This window comes from Varanus komodoensis, unplaced genomic scaffold (assembly GCF_004798865.1).
Source record: "Varanus komodoensis strain SLA01 unplaced genomic scaffold, ASM479886v1 scaffold69, whole genome shotgun sequence".
In the NCBI taxonomy this organism is placed as follows: Eukaryota; Metazoa; Chordata; class Lepidosauria; order Squamata; family Varanidae; genus Varanus; species Varanus komodoensis.
Genome location: NW_025336334.1, coordinates 2,951,803 through 2,969,293, shown reverse-complemented (window position 1 = coordinate 2,969,293; position 17,491 = coordinate 2,951,803). Strand labels below are relative to the sequence as shown.

At 45.7% G+C, this 17,491-nt stretch overlaps 1 protein-coding gene and 1 long non-coding RNA gene across 2 annotated transcripts in view; one reads left to right on the top strand and one right to left on the bottom strand.

Moving 5' to 3' along the window:
- Positions 1-7,971, bottom strand: part of LOC123033931 — a 14,903-nt gene extending 6,932 nt beyond the window's left edge. Inside the window, exons 1-2 of the mRNA XM_044450887.1 lie at positions 7,950-7,971; positions 3,658-3,813 (exon numbers count right to left, since the gene is read on the bottom strand). Coding sequence (XP_044306822.1) covers positions 3,658-3,813; positions 7,950-7,971 — 178 coding nt within the window. The remainder of the gene's footprint in view (positions 1-3,657; positions 3,814-7,949) is intronic.
- A 7,361-nt stretch (positions 7,972-15,332) lies between these two features.
- LOC123033927 overlaps positions 15,333-17,491 on the top strand; it is a 17,561-nt gene continuing 15,402 nt past the window's right edge. Inside the window, exon 1 of the long non-coding RNA XR_006416670.1 lies at positions 15,333-15,557. This is a non-coding gene — a long non-coding RNA (uncharacterized LOC123033927). The remainder of the gene's footprint in view (positions 15,558-17,491) is intronic.

Genomic DNA, 17,491 nt, shown 5'->3' with positions numbered 1-17,491 from the left:
CTTCTACTACCCTTTTTGAAAATTGGGACCACTGATGCCACCCTCCAGTCCTCTGGAACTTCACCCGTTCTCCACGAGGCCTCAAAAATGGAGGCCAGCGGGTGTGAGAGAACCCCTGCCAACTCTATAAGTACTCTCAAGTGTAACCTGTCAGGGCCTGGCACCTTTGCAATGTCCAATGCCCTGAGAAGCCCCTCAGCTTCAAGGGGAGTGACTCTAATCTGTGGCCCTAAGTCCCCATCCTCATCTAATCTCCTATGCAGATACCCCCCGTCCTGCTTTGGGGAGAACACAGAGGCAAAATAATCATTTAGCATCTGTGCCTGTTTCCTCATATCAGTCATTGGATATCCTTCCTCCTTATTTAATGGTCCCACCACTTGTCTCCCCTTTCTCTTCCTATTTACATGCTGAAAGAAGCCCTTTTTGTTGCTCTTGATATTCTTGGAAAGTCTCAGCTCATGATCAGCCTTAGCCTTGCGAAGAATCCTTCTGCAATGGGCCTCCTCCTCCTGGTATGCCCTTTTGTCTATTTGTCCCAGTACCCATTTCCTACAGAGGTTCCTCTTTTGTCTAATCCCTCTAACCACTTCCTTTCGCATCCATGGCAGCACTCTTGATTCTTATTTCTTATTTTGGTCCATTTCATCATTATAACAAGAAGTAGTCATTCCAAAAACCTTGAAGACAAGACTGTACAGCTCTTCCAGAAGAGAACTGGTTCAGATAGCATATTATTGCAAGTTAGAGTATGGTTCAAAGAATAAACTTTCTGGCCATGGAAAGTTAGCATGCCATGCAGAAGGCTAGCTTCCTTCTTGGCATGCTGGTTAGGGAAGTTTATTTAGTTGTTTAGTTATAATATTGGTAATTCAAATGGGACTTTCTCTCTCCAAAATAATTGGCTCCATGAGTGGGCTAGACTACAGGACTTAGGAAGTCCAAGTTTCTTGTTCCTTTTGGGCAAGGACATTTAGGAGACAGAAATGTAGATAGCCCTCATACTATCCATGGATAGTTAAATGGGACTTTTGCAGATTGTCGGTGCTCTGTATCATGGAACTTTTCACAGGAGGGCAATATAATGTGGATCTGAAAGAAAATGGTTGTGTGTGCCCATCCCACTGAATGTGCCCATCCCACTGAATGTGTGAACCCCCCAAAAGTGGCACAGTTAAGAGATAATTGACACTAAAACATGACAAAATTCTCAATGGATTTATCATCACATACCTCGATGCTACATTTAGTGTCATAGCTTATCCCAAAGAACCCTGGAAATTGTAGAAAAAATTAGAAAACAGAAAATTTTCTGTTCAAGAACCCTACCCACCATGCTACTATAAATCCCAGGCCTTCCTGGAAAGAGGTAAGGACACTTAAAGCACCTATAATTTAGATATTACTTTTGTTCTACTGATAGTAGAGGTGGATCATGGACCTAGTCTTCCTGTATCTATAAGCTTTTTTCTTTATATTGTAGAGGAGCAAAACATGGAACTGTTGGGTCCAGCTTCAGTGTTGTACTTGCTCTCATAGTCTGTAGTCAGAATATGATCAGGAGTGGTCTGGAAGGGTTTGGGCCTATTCAGGCTGTGGAATGTCAGCATCAGAGGGATCTTATCTGTGTCAATGTTCTCAAGGAAAAGCAGGCCTAACCCCATATACCTGTCTAGCTCCTTTGGTCTTGACAGCAGCACTGAAGCAGGGCTCTGACATGGTCCAAGCTGTAAGTGGATGGTTCTTTTCTGTCATAAAACATCTCTGGGGATCTATATCAAACTATTCTGCAAATGCTTCTGGTGCTGGTGCTGGTGGTACTGGTGGTGAAGATTCCACTGTTTGATGGACATTTTTCACTGAAGCCAGACTAAACCACCAAATGATAGTCAACTCAGTGGGATAGAGTAAATTGGTAACCTGCAACAGCAGGGGGTTGGGCCCAATGGCCTTCTTGGCCCCTTCCAACTATACTATTCTATGATTCTTATTTGCAGTTACAGATAAGGAAGCATGAAGCAGTTCCTGCTTTTCATTTCCCAAATGCCTTTATCACAAATCAAAACAGAGAAAGAAGAAGAAAGGCTCACATAGCTCAATTCCCCAGTTCATTGCTTTATACAGAAGTCTCTGTTTAATATGGTCCAAGAAACACCAGTCTGCTTGCCATTTGAAAGCAAAAGGAATAATTACTATGAAGCCTTTAGTTGTGGGCTCAAGGGATGGGTAGGGTGGAGCAGAAATGTTATCTAGAGTTTTTAATTTTGCATTCTTGACTAGCAGGTTTTGCTTGTCTGTCGGGTGCCACCAGTCTGATGTAAAAAGGATAAGAAAAGTATTTTTTGCTAGATCATTTCCGCTATTATTTTCCCTTTCTCTCACTGCATGACAGTTTTAAACTTGTTTATGAGAATATAACCCATAACACTTAAGACAGAAATGGTAAGATATAAAATGAAATCAATATATTGTTGGATTTATCCTTGTCTTAAAGGCATTCTTGTATTTCAGTCCTTCTGTTGGATTGCATGAAACTATTTTTAAAATTTCACACCCTCATGGACACAGCTGACACAAAGATACATGCAAGAGAGAAAGTGAATAAATATGTGATTCACTAATATTATCCCTGTACTATATAGCCTCACTATATATTGATCTTGCACAAGGTTTCCAGTTGCCTCTCATCCAGATTGCTACACAGCTCCATGTTTTAGCTTCAGAATTCCTACGAAACCAGAGAATGCTTCCCTAACCAGTCAGAAGGGATCAATCTTTTAACTGCAGCCTTTAATGTTATCTTCTGTTTATTCCCATTTTTCTCAACCAAATACCTTTAATTGACAGAACATTCACGCCAAAGTGGAAGAGAAACAGTGTGCTGTCTCCATAATTCAGGGGATCAACAAAAAAGGGGACATAGTTAAGCATTATGAACAGCCATGTAGCCCTCATTGAGATCAAAAATTATGAATGTGCTTCAGACACTTTTGCTTCAGAGGTATTTAGAGCCTTGTGAACATTTTACTGTGAAACAGTGTTAATCCTCTGATATTATGCTTAGATTTGGGCTGGCACAGGGATTTGCCACAATGTAGTTAAAGTAGGGGATAGAGCCTTTAGGGGGAAAGTATGGTTTTGGCAAAGGAACTTGATGACCGGCTGTGCTTAGGGGTAGTGGGAACTCAGGCCTTGCCAAAATGACGGTCTGGCAAAACTTGTTGCTTATCAGGAGAGACAAATTGCTTCACCCAAGAAACCAGCTTCGGTGTATGGTGGCTTCCCTCCACTGGAGCAGGCAACACACCACAAAGCTATGTGCCTGTGGACATCATTTTTGTATGCAGCCATGGCTGCCCAGCTTGTTGCTGCTTGGTGTGCCATGTGAACCCAGATGGCAGGGGTCATTTGAAGGTTAGAGAACCCCATTTCAGGTTTATTTGGGGGTTGTCTTGTCACTTAGGTTCTTGCAAGCCAGGCAAGAAGCTAAGGTTTCTTTTGTGCTGTGGAGAAACATCTGAGTTAGATTAACAGAAAGTAAAAACTGTTTTGATTAGAATAACATTTGTTTCAAGATCAGACTCCATTCAGCTTTCTCTCCTGTACACTGTTCCATCAAAAATCATGCACATACCATGCAACATGCATATCTCATACCTGGCAATGTGGTGGAGTCAGGAACATGAGCAACTGCTAATCTGATGGTGGTTGGAGAAAACTTTGAGGATGAAACACACTTTGGAATGTTAATAATAAAGTTGGTGCTCATGAAGGTAGTTAAAAGCATGCTGTTGTTAAGAAAGAAATCCAGTGCTGAAAAATGAAATAAATAAGCATGTCAGGATACATTCTTGCTCTAGGCAGCCATGTGATGGGTTATGCCTCACAAAGCTGGAACAAATTAATAAGGTTGATTTAACCAAGTGGTTTTCAAATCAGCTTTGCTTGAATAATAGTTACAACCTTGCAAATGCTCATTGCTAAGTCCAGTGCACAGAACACTGTGTCCAAAGCATTATACATCAAGCAGGCTGCATGCCCAGTGCAGGTGTCCACTTCGACAACTCCACCCACTTCCCTATCAGTGTGCAGGTAAAAATGTGAACTTTTAGTGGAAGCACACCTGAAAATCCAAGCTCACAGCACTCAGGCAGACTGCTCCTGTTCAGAAATTTGTTAGCAGGTGCTACATAACGTTTCATGTGTGCACTTTTTTCCTCCTGCCCTGACAAGACTCAGTAGCTTATTGTGCTATAGAGGCCCAGGGCCAATGAGATGCTGAAAAGTTCACACATGCAGGTTCAGCATTTTGTGATTGCAGCACTGATCCAACCCAGATCAGCTGTCAGAGATGCAAGCTGCCATATTGCCTCAGATGTGGGGCTCTTCAGTGGAACCCGCTGTATGCCTCTGATGGTGAAGCAGCAACACACATGAATGTGTGGAAGCTGAGCTGCCTTGTGGCAGCAGCTTTCCAATTTTGTATGTTCCAGGGACCCTTTCCACATTGTCTTATCCTCTGAGGAGCTTCGCAGTGTCATGGAGGATCTGGAGTAAGTCTCTAAAGTGCTCAGTCAGATCATGCAAGGTACCAACTAACTAGACAGGCATAGCCACTGTATGCCTAACCTGAAGGGAGATGCAACTTCAAAGTGTCCCCGAGCCACCACAGAGAAAGCTCTCCCCTTGTTGCAGAGGTTGAGCACTGTGTCCAAATAGATTGTGGCTGGTCCAAAGCCGTGTAAGCTTTTATAGGGCTTTAAAACCAGCATCTTGAATTGGAACCAGAAGCATATAAGCAGCCAATGCAAAATTCATAAAGGCAGAAGGATACATCACTCAACAAGTGTTCAGCTGCAATGAAACAGGGCTCTTCTGGAAGAAGATGCTGAACAGAACCTATATCACGCCGGAGGAAAAGGCACTGCCATGGCACAAGCCCATGAATGACAGATTGACCCTTTTGCTGTGTGCAAACATAAACGCCAATGTGAAGATTAAACCCCTACTGGTGTACCATTCCCAAACCCCTCATGCATTCAAGGAACAGAATTTCCTTTCGGTGGGTGGTTCAGGTTTTCAGGTAAGTGATCTTGGTCCTGTCCTGGTACTTCAATTGGTACAAAATAGAGCTGCCAGGTTGCTGATGGGGAGCGGCTGTTATTCTCATATAGCACTGGTCCTCTACCAGCCACACTGACTCCCAGTTGAAGTCTGGGCCCAATTCAAGGTGCTGGCACTAACCTATAAAGCCCTAAACAGCTTGGGACCAGGATACCTGAAGGAACGTCTCCTTCCCTACATGCCTTCATGCACCTTAAGATCAGCAGAGGAGGCCTTGTTCCGGGAAACCTCTTTGAAAGAAGTATGGAGGGTATCTACCCAAAGGAGGGCCTCCTCTGCAGTGGCACCCAGATTATGGAATATGCTCCCCAGAGAGGTCTGTCTGGCACTGCCTCTTTACTCTTTTTGGTGCCAGGTAAAGACCTTTTCATTTAGCCATCATTTTAATAATTAAGGATTTTCGATGTTTAAGATCTGATCACAGTCGCATTTCTTTCTTTTCTTTCTTATTTTCCTTCTTTTCTTTCCCCCCCTTCCTTTCCTCCTTTTCTTTAGTTTTTTGAAAGTGGTTGTTTTATGCTACGCTTATTACTTAATGTTTTAATTATTGTTTTATTGTTTTATTGTATTATTATATTACTATTTTAACCTTTGTTAGCTGTCCTGAGGCATATTTCTCAATGGACGGAATAAAATGTTTTAAATAAATACCTTTTCAAATGTTCTGTCTGCCATAATTCAGCTATTTCAAACTTTCATACAACCATTCTGTTAAAGAAGAAACTGATAACAACAGCTTATTTTAAAGTTTGCGGGTATGTTTGTGTGGTTTTAGTAAAGTTGTGGTGGGTAACACATGTACCACCCCTTCCCTGCAGACCCCCTGTTCTCCAAATCAACACTGCCATCAATGTTCAGTGGCATAGACTGTGCCACATTTTCACTTTAAAATATGGGAGTACATACTTTTTCCACACAAAGTTATTATAGCCTGTGGCTTTGGGGAGTATGATTATACATTAAATGTGTGCATGCTTTAAAGCAGGGGTCCTCAAACTTTTTCAACAGGGGGCCAGTTGAAAGGTGCTGGTGGTGGGCACGGGCGTGTGCGGACTGGCGAGGGGGTGGGGGCGGGGCGTGCGCATGTGCACGTGGGGCGAGGTGAGACAGGGCGGGCGTGCATGGCGAGGGGAGGCGAGGTGGGGGCACGTGGTGAGGCAGTGGCTGGTGTACAAGGCAGCGGCTTGCTCACTTAGAGATCATTTTCTCTGAATGAGTCCAAAACAATCTCTGTGCAAGCAAGTCGTCGTCTCCCCACGCACGCGGTGAGACAGTGGCAGGTACGTGCCAGGCAAGGTGGGCGGTGGAGGCGGGCACGTGTGCACCAAGTCCAAAATCTCAGGCGGGCAGGATAAATGGGCATGGCAGGCTGGATTCGGCCTGCGGGCTGTAGTTTGAGAACCCATGCTTTAAAGGGATGACATGCTTTCCGGCATGCCCGGCAATTGGGCAGAGCTTGTGGTGGCATGTGCTGCAGCCACCACTAGGTTCCAGGACAGGGTGGATTGGCCCTGGGACACTTGGATTTGCACCTCTCTACTGCAGGCCTCAGAAGGCAAAATTTGAATCTGAATGTTCAGTAGGAAACACCTCTGAGTCACAAATTTCAAGCCTTGATAGGAAGAAAATATCAGCTTACTGTTTAACACTTCCCCTGTCTCCCAATTTTCCCTCTGCAATGCCATCACAAATATTCTCCTTCCCTGCCAGGCTCCCTGACCAAGTTAAGTAGGATAAAGACTGAAGGACCTAGCACAGGGGTTGGCAACCCACGGCTCTGTCGCCACATGTGGCTCTTGAATCTCTCTGCTGCGGCTCCGTCGCTCAAAACATGCGCCGGCACAGCCACCAATCTGCAACCCGCGCCGATTTACTGAGCTCTTCACAATTTACTGAACTTTTCCTCCCGTTAGGCCAACCATGGATAAATCGAAGAAAAGAAAGATTTCTGAAGAAAACCGAACGTTTAATGGTATGTGGGTAGATTCATTTGCTTTTACTGCTGATAAATTTATGGGGTTTGCTGTTTAATGCATGCACCCTTTCAGCACTGACTTTGACTCTGCAGGAAGCTGTTCTCCTATTCAAAATATATGAAAGGAATCCTACTAGTTTATAATGTAAGATTAAAAATAACAGTTTTTAGTGACTTAACAAGAGCTGCAGCTAAATCATAATGAAGATATAGATCTACTTCCTTGTTTTAAGAAGATTCTTATAAAAATTCCAGCAACATTATTGCATCGGGAGAGGGATGTTTGTTCAATATTGCAACAGACTATTATTTATATTTGTTGTATTGCAGAAACTCTACTCACTGTATGAAAATATCAATTAGTCCTTTTTTTATTCAGGTTGACAGCTGACTGCACCCTCCAGTACACATGATAAAAGGATGAGGGCACACAAAAGCAGATGGCATTTTTGGTTTGCTGCAGGTGGATAATTTAAGTTCGGCTTTTTATTTCATAAATATGAGGAGGACTCAAATAGGCATTGAGTATTTTCTTTGAAAGTAACCTTCAACCCAGCATCTTTTTTTTCAGAGTTCAAGATGTTTTTGTTGCATGCAGAAATAAAAATTTGTTTTCTCTGTAGCAGTTCATTGTTCATAAATGCAACACACTATAGTTTTTGTATACATAGCATAAAGGTAAAAAACAATACATGTAGTGTTATCTTCATTTTAGATGTCAAAAGGGCTTTGCGGCTCCCAGTGTTTTCTTTTCTGTGGGAAACGGGTCCAAATGGCTCTTTGAGTGTTAAAGGTTGCCAACCCCTGACCTAGCAGGTACTAAAAAGCTTATTTTCCCCACGAAACAGACCCAGGAAACTCTTGAAGTCCATTGCCGCACACTGACTGAACTATGTAATGACATCAGTGCTACAGAACCCTCTGCTCTTGGAGGATCCTCTTGAAATACCCAAGACAGCTCAGAATGTACTCCTTCTCTCAATTTTACCCACATATAAACAACTGGATGAAAAAGTCGAGGCTAAGATGCCATGACTGGTCCAATGTCACACAATCCTTTGACAGGAGATGGGGAATACATGGCTCAACCGTACTGGGAAAAAAAGAGCTTGGGGTCATTGTGGACTACAGGCTAAATATGAGCCAACAATGCAATGTAGCTGCATAAAGGGAAAATGCTATTTAAGGATGCATTAATAGTATCACTTACAAATTATGAGAAGTAATAGTTCCCCTATATTCTACACTAGTCATACTTCTAGAATATTGTGTCCAGTTCTGGGCACCAACATTTTTAAAAGATTCAGAAAAACTAGAAAGAGTCCAGAGGAGAGCAACAAAAATGATCCAGGTCTTGAAAACACTGCCCTGTGAGAGGAGACTAAGAGAGGTGGGCATGTTCAGCCTTGAGAAGACAAGACTGAGGAGAGACATGTTATCCCTGTAGAAGTACCTCAAAGGTTGTCACAGAGAGGAAGGCCAAGACCTCTTCTTGCTGATGCCAGAATGTAGGCCATGGAATAATCAATTCAGGAAAAGCTTCCTCTCTGTCAGAGCAATATGACAGTGGAACCAGCTGCCTAGAGAGGTGGTGGGCTCTCCCACACTAGAGACATTCAAAAAGAAAGTGGATGGTCATCTGAGTGGGATGGTGTAAATTGGTGTCCTGCAACAGCAGGGGATAGACCCGATGGCCTTCTTGGCCCCTTCCCACCCTGCTATTCTATGGTTCTATGAATTTGTGGCTCAATGAGGGCTAGATCTCCTCTTGAATCCCAGGCCAGCACTATAATCAGTATGCCACACAGAAGACTGATTTATATTTCCTGGGAAGTATCTATCTAAAATTGTACTCCAAGTGTCTTATTTTATCATACAGAGTTAACTATATCATCCCCAAAATAATGTAAAAGCAGCACATGAAGCCAACAAATATAATCACCAGTAATACCACCTCCTTTGGGAAAAATTTCACAAAAGTCTATTCTGAAGTCTCAAGAAGGTCTAGTGAAATAGAAGTTTGCATAATCCTTAAGATGGGGGTTTTTCCAGGGGGATGAATTCAGAGTGAAGACCTTCACTGTACAGGACAACAGAAAAGTAAACTATACTTTGCACAGCTGCAAGTCTTAGTAAGAAAAGGGTGACAGCCTTACTTTGGACACAGACAAGAAAAAATCAGACACATCACCCTGAAAATAGCACTTTCCCATAACAAATTGCCTCTTTTCACAGATGTTTCTGAATCACAACAAATACCTTAAAATTTAGCTGTGCCATCAGTAACTAAAATAGCTTTAGTTGCCATCAATCTTTATATTCCCCTTCAATCCAGCCTTCTACCCCTATGACTGTTTTAAAAAAGCATTAGAGGGAGTTGTGCGCTTTGCTTCAGCATTCATTAAAAATTGGATTCTGAAAAACGTGGCAAGAATAACTGACTCTATGCCCCAACCACTGATGCTGAAGATGCTGAAGTTGACTGGTTCTATGAAGGTGTACAACACCTTCTAGAATTAACACCCAAAAATGATGTCCTTATCATCATGGGGGATTGGAATGCTAAAGCAGGAAGCCAAAAGATAACTGGAATAACAGGCAAGTTTGGCCTTGGAGTACAAAATGAAGCAGGGCACAGGCTGGTAGAATTTTGTCAAGAGAATACGGTGGTCATAGCAAACACACTTTTCCAACAACCCAAGAGACAACTCTACACATGGACGTCACCAGATGGTCAACACAGAAATCAGATTGACTATGTGCTCTGCAGCCAAAGATGGAGAAGCTCTATACAGTCAGTAAAAACAAGACCAGGAGCTGACTGTGCCTCAGATCATGAGCTTCTTGTTGCAAAATGTAGGCTTAAATTGAAGAAAGTAGGGAAAAGCACTAGGCCACTCAGGTATGACCTAAATCATATCCCTGATGAATATACAGTAGAGGTGACAAATAGATTTCAGGAATTAGATCTGATAGACAGAGTGCCTGAAGATCTATGGATGGAGGTTTGCAACATTGTAGAAGAGGTAGCAACTAAAGCCATCCCAAAGAAAAAGAAATGCAAGAAAGCAAAATGGCTGTCTCAGGAAGCTTTACAAATAGCTGAGGAAAGGGAAGCGAAAGGCAAGGGAGAAAGAGAAAGATATACACAATTGAATGCAGAATTTCAGAGAATAGCTAGAATAGATAAGAATGCCTTTTTAAATGAACAGTGCAAAAAAAATAGAAGAAAACAATAGAATAGGGAGGACCAGCATCTGTGTCTGTTTCCTCATATCAGTCACTGGATCTCCTTCCTCCTTATTTAGTGGTCCTACCACTTGTCTCCCCTTCCTCTTGCTATTTACCTGCTGAAAGTAACCCTTTTTGTTGCTCTTGATATTCTTGGAAAGTTTCAGCTCGTAATTAGCCTTAGACTTGCGAAGAATCCTTCTGCAACGGGCCTCCTCCTCCCGGTATACCCTTTTGTCTATTTGCCCCAGTACCCATTTCTGACAGAGGTTCCTCTTTCGTCTAATCCATCTAACCGCCTCCTTTCGCTTCCATGGCAGCACTCTCCTCCACCTCCCCATCTTACTAACTAGAGGTATCGTCAAGGCTTGCACCTCCAAAACCACCATTTTGAGTACTATCCACCCCTCCTCAACTCGCTTACCTTCGAGTAACCTATCCCAAGAGAATTTCCTCAGTCTGGCCTTCAATTGGCCAAAGCTGGCCTCCTTGAAGTCCCAGGTTCTAGTGCTCGACCTCCTGCATGTCCCCAGTCCCCTGATCTCAAAGCAAAGGATGGAGTCATCACTTGCATCCAGAGCTCCCCTAATCTGTACTTCATCTATCAGCTCCTCTCTATTGGTCAAGACCAAGTCAAAGATGTTTCCCCACCCTCATCGCCTCTCGGACCCTCTGTGTGAAAAACCCTCTCTCTATAGCCTCTAGGAAGCAACGTGACCTGACTGTCATTGCCGAGTAAGTTTCCCAACTAATATACGGGAGATTGAAATCTCCCATAATTACTGTGTTTCTCCCCCGAGATATCCTTAGAATCTGGCCTGTCAGGACATCATCCAAGGTCTCAAGTTGACCTGGAGGGCAATAACATACCCCCACTGTCAGGTCCCTTTCCCTATTAAAACCCCTAAGTTTCACCCAGATTGCCTCTGCAGAGTCCCTATCTGTGCTGCATTCCGTCTCACTGCATCCTATCCCTTATCTGACATATAAAGCCATGCCCCCACCCCTCTTTCCCTTCCTGTCCTTTCTAAAAAGATGATACCCCTCTATGCTCACATTCCAATCTTGTCTTTCATCCAAGTTTCTGTGATTCCCACCAGATCATACCCTCCTATTCCCAGGACAGCTTCAAGCTCTTCCTGCTTATTACCCATACTCCTAGCATTGGTGTACATGCACCTCAACTCCTTCCCACCACTTCCTTTCCTTGGAGTCCCCAGCCTCCTCCTTCCTCCCATCCTCCCTGATACCTGGCCCCTCTCTGTAGGAGTTCTGTCAGTCCCTGCAGTACCTCTAAAATCCTGCTCCCAGAGCCCTGATCCTCTCCCCACACTTGTCCAGTGCAGACACTGGACATTTCTGGGGGGCCTGAACGCCCCCCGGCTCAGTTTAAAGTCTTCCGGATGAAGCTTGCGAGAGCATCTCCAAAGGACCTTTTCCCCATCCTTGTGAGGTGCAACTTGTCCCTTGCCAGAAGTCCATTGGCAAGAAACCGGGTGCCATAGTCGAAGAACCCGAAGCATTCCTTCTGGCACCACACACTAAGCCAGTCATTAACCTTGGAGACCCTCCTTTCCCTGCCTGGCCCAAATCCCCGGACTGGTAAGATTGATGAGAAGGCCTTTGGGGCCTTTAGCTCCTGGAGTTTCTTTCCCAAGGTCTTGAAGTCCCTGGTGATCCCAACCATGCCCTGCCTGGCTACGTCGTTTGTGCCCACATGGATTACCAGGAGCGGCTGGTGACTGCCGGAGCGAACAAGATGCTCCACTCTGTCCTTCACAAACCTCCCTTGTCTCCAGGTTGGGGCAGCACACCATCGCCTCAGTGCCCCTCAGCAGGGAGTCCCCAACAACAATCACTTGCCACTGTGTCTTCCCGGTGGTGTTGGGCAGCCGTGCCCTGGCCCTCGCCTCACCTGCAGCAGCCCCCTTGCTGCTTGTTGTCCCAGGCTGGGGATCCTGCTGGTCCCCCAAGGTCTTATCAGCCCCAGCCTCCCCAAGCAGAGAGAACCTGTTTCCCAGCTCCAGATTGGTGCCAGGAGAAGGAGGAGGCCATGCTGGCCTCCTCCTCCTGTGGGTGACATGCCTCCATGTCTCCCTGGCTGCTTCTCCCGTGGTGTCTCCCTCAACCCTCTGTCCAGAGGGGGGCTGCTCTGGGGTAGGGGGCCTGGAGAGCTCTCTTGGCCCTCAGGCACCTCACCTCCTCCCCTAGCAGGGTCACCAGCTTGCACCGAGGGCAAGTGTAACCCTGCCTGTTTTGGGGGAGAAGGGTAAACCTGTCCCAGCTGTTGCAGCGGACAGCAACACCCGTGACTCCCGCCAAGGCCATCTCCAGGTCTGTCATTGAGATCCCTTCCGAGACCTTACCTTGATCCCCCACCTTGGCTGTCCTGCAGTTCCCCTAACTCGCCCTGTTCCCCCAGACAAAAACCCACCCACACACACAAGGATAAAATAAAATTTAAATTGGAGGAAAAACAAAGCAAAGCACAGCACAGCACAGCACCAAAAAATGAAATGAAACAAAACAAAACAAGGCAATAGAACAAAAAACAAAACCCTCAGCGTCCCAGGGAAGGGAGTCCCTGGGCGGCCTGGGCCGCAGCTAAGGGATGCAGACAAGGGACGACACCCTTCCTCTCTGCTACTCCTGACCCTCTGCTCTGCTACCCAGCTCCTACCTTGCCATCACCAGTCTCCTGGCCACTCAGCACTCTCTCCCAGCCTGTGCCTCTGCTGCCCTGTTGCTCTGCCAAGAGGCCAGAGCCAAAAGGGCTTGCAGTGGCTGAGCACGGCCTTAACAGACCCTGAGACTGGTGGCCCCGCCTGTCTGCTTCCTCCTAGCCCCTCTAGCCCCGTCTCCCTTCCTCTCTGCTGCTCCTGCTCCTGCTCCTCTGCTCCTCTGCCCAGCTCCTACCTAGCCTTCGGCAGTCCCCTGGCCACTCAGCACTCTCTCCCAGCCTGTGCCTCTGCTGCTCTGCCACTCTGCCAAGAGGCCAGAGCCAAAAGGGCTTGCAGTGGCTGAGCACGGCCTTATCAGTCCCTCAGGCTGGTGGCCCCGCCTGTCCGCTTCCTCCTAGCCCCTCTAGCCTCTCTGGCCCTGCCTCCCTTCCTCTCTGCTGCTCCTGCTCCTCTGCCCAGCTCCTACCTAGCCTTTGCCAGTCCTCTGGCCACTCAGCACTCTCTCCCAGCCTGTGCCTCTGCTGCTCTGCTGCTCTGCCAAGAGGCCAGAGCCAAAAGGGCTTGCAGTGGCTAAGCATGGCCTTATCAGTCCCTCAGGCTGGTGGCCCTGCCATAACCACGATGGTGTTACCACTGACCTCGAGCCAGACACCCTGGAATGTGAAGTCAAATGGACCTTAGGAAGTCTTAGCAACAACAAAGCTAGTGGAGGAGACAGTATTCCAGCTGAGCTATTCAAAATCCTAAAAGACGATGCAGTGAAAGTGCTACACTCAATATACCAGCAAATTTGGAAAACTCAACAGTGGCCACAGGATTGGAAAAGGTCAGTTTACAATCCAATTCCAAAAAAGGGCAATGCCAAATAATGTTCAAACTACTGCACCATTGCACTCATTTCACATGCTAGCAAAGTGATGCTCAAAATCCTACAAGCTAGGCTCCAGCAATATGTGGACCGAGAACAACCAGAAGTACAGGCAGGATTTCGAAGAGGGAGAGGAACTAGAGATCAAATTGCCAACATACGCTGGATCATGGAGAAAGCTAGGGAGTTCCAGAAAAACATCTACTTCTGCTTCAATGACTATGCTAAAACCTTTGACTGTGTGAATCACAACAAATTGTGGCAAGTTCTTAAAGAGATGGGAGTACCAGACCATCTTATTTGCCTCTTGAGAAACCTATATGTGGGTCAAGAAGCAACAGTGAGAACTGGACATGGAACCACTGATTGGTTCAAAATTGAGAAAGGAGTTCAGTAAGGCTGTATACTGCCGCCCTGCCTATTTAAATTATATGCAGAGCACATCATGAGAAAGGCGGGGCTAGATTAATCACAAGTTGGAATTAAGATTGCTGGGAGAAATATCAACAACCTCAGATATGCAGATGATAGCACTCTCATGGCAGAAAGTGAAGAGGAACTAAAGAGCCTCTTGATACGGGTGAAGGAGGATAGCGCAAAAGTTGGCTTGAAATTCAACATTAAGAAAACTAAGATCATGGCATCCGGTCCTCTCACTTCCTGGCAAATAGATGGGGAAGAAATGGAGGTAGTGACAGACTTTATTTTCCTGGGCTCCAAGATCACCACAGACCGTGACTGCAGTCAAGAAATTAAAAGACTCTTGCTCCTTGGGAGAAAAGCTATGGCAAATCTGGACAGCATACTAAAAGGCAGAGACATCACCCTGCCAACAAAAGTGCACATAGTCAAGGCTATGGTTTTCCCATTTGCAATATATGGCTGTGATAGTGGACCATAAGGAAGGCTGAGTGCCGAAGAATTGAGGCCTTTGAATTGTGGTGCTGGAGAAGACTCCTGGGAGTCCCTTGGACTGCATGGCAATCAAACCAGTCAGTCCTAGAAGAGATCAACCCTGACTGCTCCTTAGACGGCCAGATACTGAAGATGAAACTCAAATACTTTGGCCACCTAAAGAGAAGAACTCACTGAAGAAGAGTCTAATGCTGGGAACAATTGAGGGCAAAAGAAGAAGAGGACAGCAGAGGATGAGGTGGCTAGATGGAGTCACTGAAGCAGTCGGCGTGAGCTTAAGTGGACTTCAGGGGATGGTGGAAGACAGGAAGGCCTGGGTCGGGCATGACTTTGCAAGTAAACAAACAAGCAAAACCAAAACCCTAATCCATCGGACAGTGCATTGGTCTATCTCAAAACCCCTCAATTTCTCAACCAGGATATCATGGGGCACTTTGTCAAAGGCCTTGCTGAAATCCAGTTAAACCACATCCACTGCGTCCCCTCCATCTAGCCACCTTCAAACCTCATCATAGAATTCCACAAGGTTTGTCTGGCAGGACCTATTATTGCGGAAGCCATGCTGTGTGGCCACCAGCCTCCCTCCCTATCTAGCACCTCGTAGATCTCTTGCTATTATGATCCTTTCCATTGTTTTTCCTACAATTGATGTAAGGTTAACTGGTATGTAATTCCCCATGTCACTTCTACTACCCTTTCTGAAAGTTGGGACCACTGACACCACCCTCCAGTCCTATGAAACTTCACCCATTCTCCAGCATGTGTGAGAGAAGCCCTGCCAGCTATCAAAGTACTCTCGGGTGTATCCCATCAGGGCCTGGCGCCTTTGCATCATCCAGTGCCATGATGAGCAACTTGACTTCTAGGGGGGTGACTGTAATCTGTGCCCCTAAATCCTGGGCCATATCTAATCTCCAATGCAGATCTCCCCCATCCTGCTTTGAGAAGAACACAGAGGCAAAATAGTCATTTCCATCTGTGCCTGTTCCCTCACATCAGTCACTGGATCCCCTTCCTTCTTATTAAGTGGTCTCTCTACCTGTCTCTCCTTCCTCTTGCTATTTACATGCTGATAGAAGCCCTTTTTGTTGCTTTTGATATTCTTTGCAAGTCTTAGCTCGTAATCAGCCTTAGCCTTGAAAGGAATCCTTCTGCAAAGGGCCTCCTCCTCCCTCCTCCTCCCGGTATACCCTTTTGTCTATTTGCCCCAGTGTCCATTTCCAACAGAGGTTCCTCTTGTGTCTAATCCCTCTTACCACCTCCTTTCACATCCATGGCGACACTTTCCTTCGCCTCCCTGGCTTACTAACTAAAGTTATTGTCAAGGCTTGCGCCTCCAAAACCTCACTTTTGAAGTGCTATCCACCCCTACTCAACTCCCTTGCCTTCCAGTAACCTATCCCAAGAGACTTTCCCCAGTCTGGCCTTCAGTTGGCCCTCTTGAAGTCCCAGGTTCTAGTGCTCAACCTGCTGCATGTCCCCATTCCCCTGATCTCAAAGCAAAGGATGGAGTGATTGCTCACATCCAGAGCTTCCCTAACCTGTACTCCATCTATCTGCTCCTTCCTGTTGATCAAAACCAAGTCAAGGATGTTCCCACTTCCCCCCTCATTACCTCTCGGACCCTCTGTGTGAATAACCCTCCCTCTATAGCTTCTAGGAAGCAACGTGACCTGGCTGTCACTGCTGAGTGAGTCTCCCAACTAATATCTGGGAGATTGAAATCTCCCATAATTACTGTGTCTCTCCCCTGAGATATCTTTAGAATCTGGCCTGTCAGGACATCATCCAGGGTCTGAAGGTGACCTGGAGGGCGATAACATACCCCCACTGTCAGGTCTCTTTCCCTGTCAAAACCCCTAAGTTTCACCCAGACTGCCTCTACCGAATCCCCATCTGTGCTGCATTCTATCTTACTGCATCCTATCCCTTTCCTGATGTATAAAGCCATGCCCCCACCCCTCTTTCCCTTCCTGTCCTTTCTAAACAGGTGATACCCCTCTATGTTTATATTCCAGTCCTGCCTTTCATCCCACCAAGTTTCCGTGATCTCCACCAGTTCATACCCTCCCGTACCCAGGAGAGCTTCCAGCTCTTCCTGCTTATTACCCATGCTTTTAGCATTGGTGTACATGCACCTCACCTCCTTCCCACAGCTTGCTTTCTTGGGGATCTCCAGCCTCCTCCTTCCTCCTTGATACCGGCCTCCTCTTCATAGGAGTCCTGTCAGCCCCTGCAGTATATCTAACACCCTGGTCCCATAGCCCTGATTCTCTCCCCTCACTTGTCCAATCAGGACAATTGGACAGGCATCATCCACAGTATAGTTTTACAAATCATGGTAGGGAGAAAAGTAACTTATTCTGTTTTGAAACATAACTACATCTGTCTATTCATGTATCTCATTATATATTATAAGCAATATGGTTTCTTCATTGTTGCTTTATCATACAGATGTCCTTTCTAGTCATTCACTACTGTCATGAGAGTTTCAAGTCATTTGCCACTGCTCAGGCAAGCTCAATGATTGCTTTGAAAGTTCCAGCTGTTTTTCAGACTTAGGTAATCTAACTCCATCAAATTATTAGTGTTATTTTTCTGTAGTGCCACCTGGGACTATGTAGATAAGTCAATTTCATTATGACAGAGGTTGATCCCTTGTAAGGTTTCCAGTGTCTTTGAGTTAGGGCTCCTGTG